The 13,741-nt window shown below is 39.6% G+C and overlaps 1 protein-coding gene across 2 annotated transcripts in view; it reads left to right on the top strand.

Annotated features, from left to right (window-relative positions):
• LOC110841691 (ras-GEF domain-containing family member 1B) overlaps positions 1-13,741 on the top strand; it is a 31,893-nt gene that overhangs the window by 2,108 nt on the left and 16,044 nt on the right. Inside the window, exons 2-4 of one of the 2 annotated variants that reach the window (XM_035846990.1) lie at positions 1,885-2,273; positions 7,418-8,197; positions 9,214-9,540. In XM_035846990.1, the coding sequence (XP_035702883.1) occupies positions 2,115-2,273; positions 7,418-8,197; positions 9,214-9,540 (1,266 nt within the window). In that variant the 5' untranslated portion in view covers positions 1,885-2,114. Of the gene's footprint in view, positions 1-1,884; positions 2,274-7,417; positions 8,198-9,210; positions 9,541-13,741 lie in introns of both variants that reach the window. The other variant, XM_022087380.2, reaches the window with a different exon arrangement.

The following is a 13,741-nucleotide window of genomic DNA, read 5'->3' as shown; positions in this document are numbered from 1 at the left end:
TGGGCCAGTTCCTCGTACGTACGAACGTATAGTGCGGGTTTGAGTTGCCGTCATTCAAGTGTAATTCAAGAGTTGAAAGAGTTTGGGTCGATTAGAGTTCAAAGAAAGTGGGAATTTTAGGAAATGGGAAATTTAATGGGGTTCAAGCCAGGAGGAGGAGGTTATACGGAGGTTGTATGCACTGGTGTAAGTAGTAGCTGGTAATAGTGGCTCGTTGTTGGTCGCTTTGGGTGGTGTGTAAGATCCCTTTTGAGCTTTTTTTACAAAGGATTCAAGCCTTTGCATCATTAAACGTTCAAAGATTAAATGGAGGATTTTTTTTGTACTATGAAAATGCTAATCCAGTCGCAGTAAATATAATTGAGAAATTTCAAGATGAGTAAGTTCCACACGTTTTGGTAACCATTTTTCCTTTTATGTGCCATATGTAACGCCAATGACGAAATATCGAAGGCACAAGTATGGAAAAATGGAATTGCAAATGAGGTAGCAGAGTTAGATGTGACTTGTCTGTCATTTATCACTATTTTTTTTTGTCAAATTTCTGTCAAAGGCTGTGGCAAACATCAGTTCATACCAACATAACAGCTTGTCATCCAGGACAACGACCTTGACATGTGTATAGCTAACGAGAATATGTTACTTGTCGGGTTGAGTGTGCGAGCAAGCAAACAAAAGTTGAGGAATTCGAACGGCATCTTTTAATTAAACAGTAATTGATTAATGGGCGCCACGTGATAATTAATCAGAGCTAGATTAATTAATCGATAGTATCAAACTTGTAATATGGGGCAAAGTAGAGTAATTCGAGTGAAGAAGAAAGTTTGTTCAATCAGCAGACGTTGACTAGAAAATCAGAATATTCAGAATGGGAAACCAGCGACCAATTACCCGGCAAATGAGTTTGCTGTACTAATTATTATTTTATACATAAGTATAAAGGGCAGCATATGCCTGCAAATATACGCCTTTTACTTTCACGTTAGTTCACAAGTATGAATATTCACATGAAGTGACGTAACATTTATATGCAATAATATAATATGCTATTATCTACTTATACATAGGTGAACATTGTGTAATATGTAGTTAAGATATGGCTGGAGAAAGTCTGGCTCTATAATTTTTTATACTCGTCCCAGATTTGGGTAACGATGGAATTGACAGGGAAACGTGTTCATCTTGCATGAGGACCAAGTTGGTGTGAAGGGCAGATCCCATTTCACTTTCATTTTGTGCGTTGTTAACCTGGAAAGGAATCTGTGCGTAGTGAGAACACCTTATAATTACTTATGCCAGCAAGTAGGCAATGCTATCCACATCAGTAGTAAAGGCACTCATTCTTTGCTATTTAGAGGAGAAAGTCATAAAAAATTCCTATCAAACTACTTCCTCAGAACTTTTAATAATTTAATAAACACGGCCAATAAGCAAGATACCAACTTCACCGCAGTCTCATCCACTTTTACTCTGTACTGTAATCCTGCAAAATTAAATCGTAAAAAGAAAACCCAAAAGACTCTCCAAGCTTGTTCAGATTTTACTCATGTGAAGAGTCAAGAACGGGCAGGGACGAGGAGCAGAGAGCAGAGAACCAGAAAGTGTAGGAGACCAGCTAAAATTTCAGCTTTAGCACAGTCATCTTCATCAGCAATAAATTTTCCAAATCTCTTAACAAGATAAGTCTCCAAAGTTAAAAAGTTGCGACATACTATTGCTTGCATTGCTACATACATGTGCAACACAAGTACGTATGCATCCATTTATACACGTGACCAAAAATTGGTCAAAAAAATGCTCGGATACTAAAGTGATATTTATTTCTTTACGAACATGGTTTCACAAGTTTTCTGTATCATCCACAATCTCGTTCTGTATTTGCAGCGTCAAAACAAGACATGGCGAGGAAATGGCCTGATCCAATCTCAGAATCTCACAAGAACATTATCCTGCAACGTGGCACAACATGAGTAAAAGTAAAAAGTAAAGTGTTCCCATTTAAGTTTTACTTTAAAGTGTTTTCCTCTTTTTCCCATGAAGACCGAAATGAAAAGTGAGTGAGAATATGAACTCTGAAAGTGTGCAAGTCGTTCTGTTATTAGCGTGAGGTTAAAATGGCCATGTACTATTATGCCCGGAAGCTACAAAAAGGTTCTAAAGTTTCTCAACCTTGTTCCTACACGTCCTCAAGTTCGACAGGAAGATCAGCCGCTGTCCAACAGCACCAGCAACAACATGGAACCCTCACCAGGATAAACCCATGTTGTAATCAGGTATGTAAAATTAAGCAAACGAGGTATTTTTCAACTGGATGCAAATAAATTATTAAACATGTTTCATATCTCATCAGTCTTTTTGAAGAATTGGTTTCGTTTCCTGCCTCTGGGCAAATATGGAAATGAGCGAATTAACTTTTTTATCTAAAAAGTTACAGATAAAGAATTTTTTCTAACTTTATACGTGAACATTTTTTGCGCTTCTCCGCCGTTGACTTGGCTTTCCCATCTTCCACAAAGTCTAATCAATCAAACTCGAATGCAATTAAATTTTCTGGAAGGGAAACAACAGAGGACAAGAGATGCATGCCAAGGATGGCAAGGAATGTGGAGAAAGAAATCAAGCAGATGGTGAATGACGAGGAGCAAGGGCGACGTTTATGAAGGAAAAGTTGGAACAATGCGTAATATAATGCAGTTAGACTTTTACCAGAAGGGACTCAGGAAAAATTTCATAACTTTTCTATCCAAAAAGTACTACGTATACGTATAGAATGAAGGAAATTAAGAAATAGGACTGGAATTACTGCATCTGTTTTATTTTCTGGGTTGAATGAGGCCATAGGTTCCGCCAACGTAAATGCTTTCAGCACCAACAATGGAGAAAGGAGTAAAAAGTTGGACGACGTTCAAATTACAGAGATGATAAGTCATCTGCAACGACGACGACGAGTTGAATGATGGTTGACTGCGAGATAAATAGATGGTCTGCACAGTGTGCTACTTAAAAGGGGCAAAATTAAAATAAAAGTTACATAAATGGATGCCAGGTCTCATAATTAATTAATTAATAGGTTTAAAGATATAAATTGCAAAAGTTTGCACGTAGCAAATTAAATACTTGAATAATTTCTGATGGGCATTTCACATGACACAACATTTTCGTTTAGTGAAATTCAGGAAACTATAAAACATTCACTGGAGCTTTCTCCAATTTTAATTCACCTTTTAATTTCTGAGCTCGCTCTCGACTCAACACGACCGTACTCGTGTCATGAGACAGCACTATTTCTTGTGTGCGAGTTGAAGAGGGCTGAAATTTTGTGGAGTACTTTGTATTTAACTTGGTTTACTTGATTTCCAAAGTTTTCCTTTAAAAACTTTATGCACAAAGGAGAAGGCAGAGAGAGCCTACGAAGCGACGGTGTTTGTAAGTTTATGGACTCTTCATCTCTATATACATCAAAACAATGCATTCGTTCCTCATTGTGTTTGGGTGGATGACGTTTTCTTTCCCACTCTGAAATTGGATGCGAATGTTCTAGAAAGATCGTTTACCTCAGAATTTTATGTGATCGTGAGATACGTGTAAGAAAAAGTTGTAGGCGTATCCATAAGTTTATCGCCTTGAGTTTCCAAATCAATCAATGAGAGTGATCATTATCCTTACTAGCATTTTGTACATGCACATTTGTCACTTGTGTAAAAAGTGATGGGTTTGAAAATGTTGGATAGATTTAAAAAGTCAATTAATTTCTGGAAACTATGTTTTATTATTTAAAGCTTCATCACTTAACTTTGAGAGTTCAACTAGCTCGTTAAAAATTCATATCGGGGCGAAAATTCTCTTCATTTTTACATTAACAATGGCCAGGTGAGTGTGTGTTTTATGCCGGGTTTTATTAAGAAGGAGAAAGGAGGCGAGCCAGGTGCACTAAATTTGTGATGAGTCTCTTTTTGGTCGGAGCATGTCCACCGAACCACTGACTTTTAGCCGGTCTCCGTGTGTGTGGTTAACGAGCTGTCACTTTCAGCATGTGAACCATGTCAATTAGGTAAGCAAATTTCACGCAGGATGATTTTTCAAGGAACGTTTTCTTTCGTTAACGACATAAAAATATGACGTGGAAAGATTTGAGGAAGCTGCGGGGCTTCTGTTTTTTCACCGTTTCCCTCAAATGTGAAAATGATTATGGTCGGTTTGTAAGATCGTTCTCTGAATTGCAGGTTTCCAGACTTGTGTCTGATTACGTGAAATGAAATCGTGTTAATTGATATTTTCAACAGGCAGGTATCATTTCGGAGCACGGTTATCATGATCATCGACGAATCCTATGTATTTCGGTGCGTATAAATATGTAGCATCCTTCCAAGTTAGAAATGATTTGGTGTAATGAGTTCGACCTCATGCGATGCTAATGACGGTATCACATTACAAAATGATATTAACATGGAAGGTTTCAAGTGAGGAGAACAAAGATACCAATTCAATTCAACTCAATGGGATGAATTCTAAGTCGGGGGTAGCATATAACTCAAATTAATTCATTTAGTTGCCCGATCACACGCTGCGGTTCTCTTAGCAAAACAACGGGAATACAAATCTATTGTACTTTGTGTGTGAATAGAAGAGTTGGGTTGCTTACACCTGCATAAGAATAATATGAGTATGTAGGCCAAATTTCGTGAGTGGTGTTGCAGTACAATCGGACTAGATAACATTTCCAGGAAGTAAGATACATAAAGTAATCATTATGCTTATTCTCGTGCCTAAACCTTCGCCATATTTATTAAAAGTGGATTTATAAATGCAGATCATTATGCTGGAGAGAGAAATAAATGGACTAGTTAGCACTGGCTCGAAGTCAGGATCACAGAATTAAGTAGACACAAAACAGTTGGAAGAGACAAAAAGTAATTTAAACATATGGAATTCCGGAGAAAGTGCGGTAGTTTACTTTCACTCGCAACACCATCTTTCATGCTCACACTTTCACATTACACGATAAAAGGTACATTGCACATGTGGGCTGGAATGGACTCCAAACCTACATTGAAATGGGGTCACATGTAGTAATATGATATATAAGTAAACGTTGAAATTTATAGTTATTTTCAAAAAGGGTGCAAATAATTCTACCAAACTTCACGCTGCAAGTATGTAAATCCTCCAAAGCTGCATTGCATAACTCTCTCCAATGGAAATTGGCTGCTTCGCTTTATCAGTTGGTCAAATAATAGAAACACGAGTGTCGACTTTATTTATGGTTTCACTTATCAAACTAATATTGGATTGTACGCCAGCCCCCACGTTTTGTTAGAGTGGTATTCTATTTATCTGTCTCCGCTCTATTCTATAAGCATCTTAGTCGTCGAAATCTTAATACGAATCTTAATACAATATTCGTCTTTCCCTTTTCACTATGACTTGTGCTAAGTTTGATAGCATTTGACCATAAAAGTATTGCAACCTTGTCGGTGACAAATGTACAGTTGGCAAAATCTCAAGTTCAGATTTTATGTATGTCACCGAATGATTTGGTTCACTGATTTGTCACTTTAATGTTTGTGCTTAGCAAGAATTTATTGAATAAAACAAATATTTTCTGGATCTAGTACTCTAATAATAAATAAGTTTCTTTGAAATGTTTCTAATTTCTCCCTTTGATAAATTGAAATTCCTGAGAAGTATAGCTACGTATTCCCATCCAGCATTACGTAAAGTCGTGGTATTGAGTGTTTCCTGAGCTGATGGGGAAATGCCCTTTTGCTTTTAATGCACTATTTTACCAGTAGAAAGGCCAGGATGAAAACGAACCTCATTGAATTTGCGAATCAACTTCATTTTCTGCACACTGACTCCAAGCTCTTATCAGCCTCCTCTCCAGACTATCCGTACGTACGTATGTATGTATGTGCTTATATGTGGATGAACGGTCTCTGAAAGAATTGCGAAATCTAAATTCTAAATCCAAACAAAGGGTTTTCTGCTCCATTCTTCCGTCTGGTGTGAGTGTTGGAATGTGCAGGTTGGGGATGCAAAGGGTAAAAGAAGCAGTGGCCAGACTGCCTGAAGAGGTGGTAGATAGATGAACGTACTTATGTCCTTGTATGTGCATGGAAAAGGTCTGTGTGCGGCGCGTGGGAAGCTGGAGTCTTTGGTCGCAGACCCCGACCGACGAGTAATGAGATGGATTTGGCAAAATAATCATTAGACCAAGATGAAGAACAAGGGAGGAGAAAATGTGGACCAACATGCAGTTCCTCGAGACGAGGAGAAGGAAGGCAGGGACAAAAACAGGAGAAAATGAACCAACGACTTTCCTTCCTTCCTTCCACTCTTCCATCTACATTCTTGATTCCAATCCAAATAAATGGAATGGAGTAGAATTATGTGAGTTTACTGGAAATTGTGTGATTATTTCGCTCAGGGAATCCTTTCCTCGAATATAAATTCTGATTTTAAACTCGCCCAAGAATTTCTCCGTATGGAGAAATACATAACATGCTTATATGCATACAGACGACTTATATATAATCATTTTATCCACTCATTCGTATTAATGCATTTGCAAACGTATTAATATGTTTGTTGTTGAATTCGGAAGGCTAAAGCGGTACAAACTTGTTAATGAAATGCATAATTAGTTAAATCTGATGAGCAGCAAAGTTAGCAATGCTTTGCACCACCAACCAGCATCACACGCCGTGTTAAAGTATCTCTTTCACTTTGTGCAACCAAAATAGGCTTTATTATTATCATCCATCCCATCTCTCGTCGTTTCACGGTGGCACTGCATGCATACAACTCCGACGTCTCTTATTCTTGAAATTCCGTTTGTCTCACTGTTTGCTTTCTCCGTCTTTATCATGATTTCGTCTGAAAATGTTATGAACAGTTGAGTGTCTCAGCAGCTGAAACCCACTCACCGCACCCACCAACATCCGCTCAGCCTCTTAAGATCCCCAGCGAGACATGATGTAGAGGAGAGAGTCACACCAGCGTGGCTTTCAGTGTTGTAGATATGTGCTTATGTATATGGATGGATAAGAGAAGCGAGGAGGAAACGAGATAAGCACTACTACTTACTAGCAATGTAGACAACATCTCATCTTGTCTCAGAATTCGTCAACACAGCAGAGTCGAGATTGGCTCCGTGGTTGACGTGATTAATTATGTCGCTTTGGTTGTAAAAGAACTTGGAGAAAGCAGTCTAATTGTCCTCATTCCATTATCTTTTGGCCTGTTTTGTTTTCTTTGTTTATCTTTATCGACACTTTGGAATGGGTTCTTCACTCTGCTCAACTTTTCTCTTGTTGGTTTAGCTCCCTTAATTTAAATTACTTTGTGCCTTTTGAAATGAGCTAAAAATTGAAGGTTTATTTATCTCTCTCATCGTCTCACCCTTATGTTTTTTCAGCAAATTCTTCCTCCACCACCGCCGCCGTCGAGATTGATGTCAAGGCCAGTGCGAGTAGCTTGCAATACTCAAGTTCAGTGTCACCCTCATCCCCACCATCACTGCCACCACCACTCACATTCCTGCTGCCAAGTTCCCACCCACTCTTGCTGTGGGTGTAGTTTTCCTGTTCAGAAACAATGTCCATGTCATGAAAACCGGGTTCAAAAACTGAACGCAAGTCTTTCGCATAGTCGATCTCTCCGAAGTTTAGAGCATTTGGAATTGAATGGGAGTTCGAACGGGTCGCCCAGCCTCACGAAACGACCAATCCCACTCCACCCCCCTTGTTGCTCCATGCTGCACAGGAGCAGGAGTGAGTCGCAGTATGACAACGTGGACGGATCACCCTTGGAGGAACTGGAGGACCACTATCACCATAATCATCATCATCAAGAAATGTACAAATACGGATTCGAGGATGATGTTGGCAAAGATCAAGGCGAAAGCCACAGGGAGGAGGAGACGGGGGAGGAAGGCGGTGGTGGCTGTTTGCCACACCACCGAAATGCAAATTCTGAACATCAGAATCATTTACAAATCAGACTGCAAAACTCGACATCTACTTCCACACTCACAGAGGACCAGTTTCAATTCCAGGAGGGAAATGATGACGATCTTGACCAGGAAATTCAAGAAATTTATGCCGGGAAGCGGGAAGTAAAGAAAGGCCTCGTTGGTTTTCAGGAAAATTATCATCAAAACAGCCCCACCACTTCACGTCAGAGGAATCTCATGCAGGTCCGTTCTTTTGATGAAAGTTGTTTCGCAAATTAGCGTTTCCTGTGAACGTAGGGGCCGTGTCATATAGTTGAAGTTTCTATCGTGTGCTGGATTATGTGGTCCATGTCATATTTTATAATCCTACATCCCATTGATTAAATCATGCCATACTTTCTGCTCCATATTTAGTATAATAATTTACCTATATGCTGACGCACAAAGTGATATGCGGTTAATGTCTATGAGAGTCGTACCACACTTTAGTTTAGATTCCTTCACATGCAATTTCTTCTAGCCTGCCACCAAGCTGAGGATGAGTGTAACGTCACGAGATCACACGCACAACCTGCAAGCTATGTACATATACATATAAATGCACAGCTTAAGTGTACCCGTAATAGCGAAAATACATAACTACATACACACGGATACATACGCATGTAATAATAAGTATGTAAAAGAATGCATTTTCAGAAAGACAGAAATTAGTTTCCCATGCACTTTAGGGTTTGTACTCCTTGTCAAATATGTTGAGGATTAGGGAGCGTCCATAAATCACGTGATCGATTAGAGGGGGGGAGGGGGTCTGAATTATCACGGGGGGGGGGGGGGGTAGATGGTCAGATGTCACGTGACATGAGTAAAGTTTTTTGCCAATAAATGTTATGAGAGTTTATATCGTGCGTGTGGTATGATACCACACGCACGTTATATAAATTTGATTTTCATTTTGCATATTTATAAACTTGCTTCGACCTAAATTCTTATGTCTGACTGGCGTATTAAATAGTTATTTACACATGTGTGTAATGTAGGTCTAATTTGATTAATGATTTAAAAAATATTGTTATTCCGGACATGATTTAATTTGAGCATCATCTCGTGTCACGTGACCGGTGGGGGGGGGGGGTAGCGAAATTATCACCACCGGTCACCAAGGGGGGGGAGGGGGTCAAAATTGTCCAAAAATCGATCACGTGATTTATGGACGCTCCCATATCTTGATGTCAGTTTTATTTTTCCACTTGTAGCAGGAAGCGGGGGCAACAGAGGAGGAGGACCACCACTCCCTCTGCTACAACCAGAAAGGGCAATTAATCTCTGCGAGTTGGGACGCTCTGTTGGAGAGAGTAGTGATTCCCTGGGTGGAGGACGACGGCTCGTCCAACCTGGTGGACTCGGATGAAGTCATGGAGGCCTTTCTCCTCTGCTCCCGGCTCCACAATCCGCCTCATCTCACCATCGCCTTCATCTTCAAGCATTTCTCCACGACCACCACCAAGGATAAGCCATCGCCTAATGGAACTCATCAAATTGAACCCTGCTATCAGGAGGAGGAGGAGGGCTCAGCTGGCGGCTTGGTGAGAATAAATTACCAAATCATCAATCTCGTGCTAGTTTTTGCAGGATAGCCCACATGAGTCGTGTGATGATGACCCGTCCTTTCTTCCCTTTCCCATCCTCCTTCTTCGGCCGCAGGGAATAAAACTTTCATTTTATAAGGCAAACAACTTTTCTACACCTCACTTGACAGTAATGCTCCAATGATATCCTAAATTACCAGGACGCATGCTGATTTCCAGAGCTTAGACAAATTACTTTCTCGGATACACCCCAATAAATCTGCAATATGTATAAAGTTGTACCTTGCTCTGGAAGTACTTCTGGCTTCAAATTATTCAAAATCGCTTGAAACAAACTTTTCCTCCACTTGTGCAGTGCAACCGTCAATGAGAAGTTAACTTGTAGGAAAATATGTATATATACATATGTAAATATACAGTTTGCGGTGGCAAAGTGTGATACAATCGTAATTTATTTAATTGATTATAACAACATATACCTATTTCTGAATTATTTGGTGATGCAAAGTGATGGATGGTGTGAGAATAATATTTTTCTAGTGGGTCCATGAACAATCCTGAGCTCAAAGTGAATAAGACAATTCTTACATGTTTCGAAAACAGATTTATTTATGCAGAATAAGACTACCTCATCAAGCACTCTAAATGCACTAGAAATTTTGTCAGCATCAATACGCAAAGTCGGGGAATATATTATTCATTCCATGGCTTTGAATAGAGTCATTGTTGTGGTGTGAATGAATTATCGTTTCAAGCAGGATTTAACTATGATCTATATTCTGCAGGATCGGATGGCCCCTGGAGGAATTCTCCAAAGTTGGGTTGGCTCATGGGATTAATTCCTATTTCAATCCGATTTCGATTCTGTTTATTTATGGCAACGTGCATCACTTACTAATGTGTTTTCATTTAATCTTTGAGCTCTTATTCGTGACGCCCAGCATTCTGGTGGTGGAGTTGCATGGGCACGGATTTCGTATATGTACACAGCACCGATGATTTTATTTAGTGTCTTTTAAATGAGAATAGAGCACAAACGCTGCCCATTCTGAGATCGAGCCATTTCCCCACTGTCCATTCTTTTACGACTTTACGAGATTATTACAAGGATTTGCAATTTCACACGAAAGGAATACTCGTCCTCGTCCTCCGTGGGAGAGAACTATGTCCCACACACGCCAACCATTCATACGTATATTTTGCAGATAAAGATGAATGAGACCAAGCAGATCCACTTTGTGCTGTAGGAAGAAAGTGAAGAAACAGCAGCGGGGAATAGGTTTCATTCCAGCAATAGAAAGGATTTGGCCAGGCTGGAGCGTATGTATGTAGAACATGTTATTTATTATTGATTTAAACTAGGATTTACGTTGATTTAAGGGTTTCGTTGAATCCTGAATTTAATGGGAAATCGTGAAATCTGCGAAAATGTGCAGGTGATTAATGGTTTGTGCCATATTTCGGGAATTGGCCGAAATTCGACGAGAGAAAGCACTGAAGCTTATTTGGAGAAAATCCATTTCCCTCGAACTTGGGTCGAAAAAGTATCGAACTCTCTCTATCCGTAATGTCTGGAAAATTAAAAAAACGATGCAATCTGTGTACTCGCATCTTGATTTCAAATTTTAAATGCAGTAAATTACTGATGGAATGAGTGAAAAAAATTACTCATAAAACTTTGCTTTTTCACGCTGATCTCGAGTTTTTTGGTTGAGAAAGTTTTAATAAGCAACCGCCATGTTCATATGTATGCATACACCAGTAGATGTTAATACTTGGCTGATTTTTCTACTGATACATTCCTAATACAGTATGAATCAGTATGGAGAAAGTTTATAAAATTTTGTGTAGAACAATCTGAATCATGTAGCATATGTACCGTTCCATATCGGGAAACCTTAATCTGGAGTAAGTTTATACGTGGGTATAAAAACGAGCTTGTGGTCTCCAGTCATGCATGAATTTTATGCTCTCTGATATATTGCCAATTACGAATATTGCTTCTCTCCTTTAGGTTGTATGCACACTAAGCATTTTTACAGTTATTGTTCTTTCTTACCAGTTTTCAAGACTTTTACGAGCGACAATCTAGATTAAATTATAAACCTAATGGACCATTTAGAACCCTAATCGGTGGTCTCGTATACACTTTCCTGGTGTGCAAAAACAAAAATGAATTGCAACAAATGCATAATATGAGAGTGCCCCATTATTGCAATAATTAAAGTCAAATCTCCCAAACCTCGGCAACGATTATCTGTTCCTTCCTCCAAAATATCTCTGGAAAAATGCGGATCAGAAATAATGGTTGATGGAACATACATGTATGACTGACTATTATTCATACCCCACAACGATAACTCCTGCAAAACCAAATTTCTCAGGGCTTTCAATCCAATTTCATCACATCAAAACATAACTAAAGAGAACAACGAAGAATAATGTGTTCCGACTGGACAGAGTCGAGTGTAAGACTGCCTCCTTTTTCAGCAGTGCACAAAAAAGTAAAGTCACGTCGGTTCAAATTGAACTCTGACGACGATAATATGTGTTCGGCAAAGGTCCAATTGTTATACTGGAAGTAAGTAGCCCTAGTCGCACGTTGAGAGTGGAAGGAGAGTAGGCAGCGCTGTTCGGTTAGGTTAAAGAGCCCGTTGGAAGATGGTCATCCTTGCGTGTCATGACCCACTCTTTTGCCCGCTCATGATGAGACAAACCGAGTCGGACGGAACAAAGTGGCGTAAACTTCCTCTCTGAAGGGGAATAAACCGACCGGACCGAACAAATGGATTAACGTCGAATTTGATTACCGAACCACCGAGTTTTTGTGTAGTTTTCTATTTCTTGAACACACCAATAACTTGTGATTCAATCATGTTTGATATACAATAACCCAAGCGTGTGTGCCAACTTAAGTGCAGATACACGCCACAATGCGATGCTTTTTTTAAATTTATTGGATGACGTAACGCCACCAATTTGGTGGGCTCATCTAAATTATAAGTTCCATAAAGGTGTTGGCATCTATTTAAAATGGGCAGCACAACAAGACCATTGTTAGCTCTAACAAACTATTGATAAAGTGTGATAAGTTATAACTTTCTCTCTCTCTGGCACTCTCTTGGGCTCCTTCCACTTTCGCCACCTTCTCTCTGACTGCTACAAAATGGGAAGGAAAGAAGAAGGAAGAAGTTGGGTTGGATTAGGTCGTGATTTGAATTTTGAATTAGTTTCTCTCACTTCATCATTTACGTGTGAAACTCTACGTCCGTCCGTCCGGATATATTGCTCCAGTTTGCCCTCTCCCTCTCTCCCTTTTAGTTTAAGGGAGAATAGAGTGGTGGAAATTGTGATGAAGTTCTGAAATCAGTGGAAAACTTGAAGGCAATTGCTTTGGTGTGGACAGACTGGTGATTTGAGCCTGTGTAGAGGAATGTCTGACTCTGCATAGTTACTTGTTAAGAGTAAATCAGACCGCAACCGAAACCAGACTCTGCTGGGATAGTTGAGAGGAGACGCTTAGTTGGTGTTGTGGTGGGAGTTAATCCCCTCGGATAGAAGTCGTTAAATTTATACATTAGTTATTGACGTTAGATCTGTTTGTTATTGTATATGCGTTGTGTTGTTATTACTTTGTTTCCTCATGTGTGTCTTGTTTGTCAGTAATTGAAATGGAATTGGACAAGTTGAGAGAAAGTTGTCGACTTTAATTTCTATGGATGTGCGGAGCGTGGGTACCAGTTGCGTAGGGTTTAATCATATTAAGCTGATTGAGTTGCATAAATGTACAACAGCAAATATATTGGATCTGTCGTTGAATTGAGAAAATATGTCAAATTGTCAATGACGTGGTAAGCAGATGCCATTTTTATTCGTACCCGTCCGTCTTGTCCGTCGACACTTTATTCTCAATCCTAAATCATTATCAGATCGAAACGTACATCGAAAGTGTCGACGCATCACTGGCCACATTTCTTTGGCAAAGCCACTTTCACCACTCAATACTCAGAGATGATTGAAGGGTACTCTGGAAAGGATTTACCACTGCCATTACCAACCATTCATCACCTCCAAGGGTCGCCAGAAATCTAAACCGGGCGACAAGACCAAGAGCATTATGACCGAATTGGGGATATCATATTATAGATATTTCTGTACATGGAAGGTACGGACGTATTCCAGCCCACACGGTCACGCA

This window comes from Folsomia candida, unplaced genomic scaffold, assembly GCF_002217175.1.
Source record: "Folsomia candida strain VU population unplaced genomic scaffold, ASM221717v1 Fcan01_Sc001, whole genome shotgun sequence".
NCBI classification, from domain to species: Eukaryota; Metazoa; Arthropoda; class Collembola; order Entomobryomorpha; family Isotomidae; genus Folsomia; species Folsomia candida.
The sequence above is the reverse complement of the archived record's forward strand: the minus strand, read 5'-3'. Positions and strand labels throughout refer to the sequence as shown.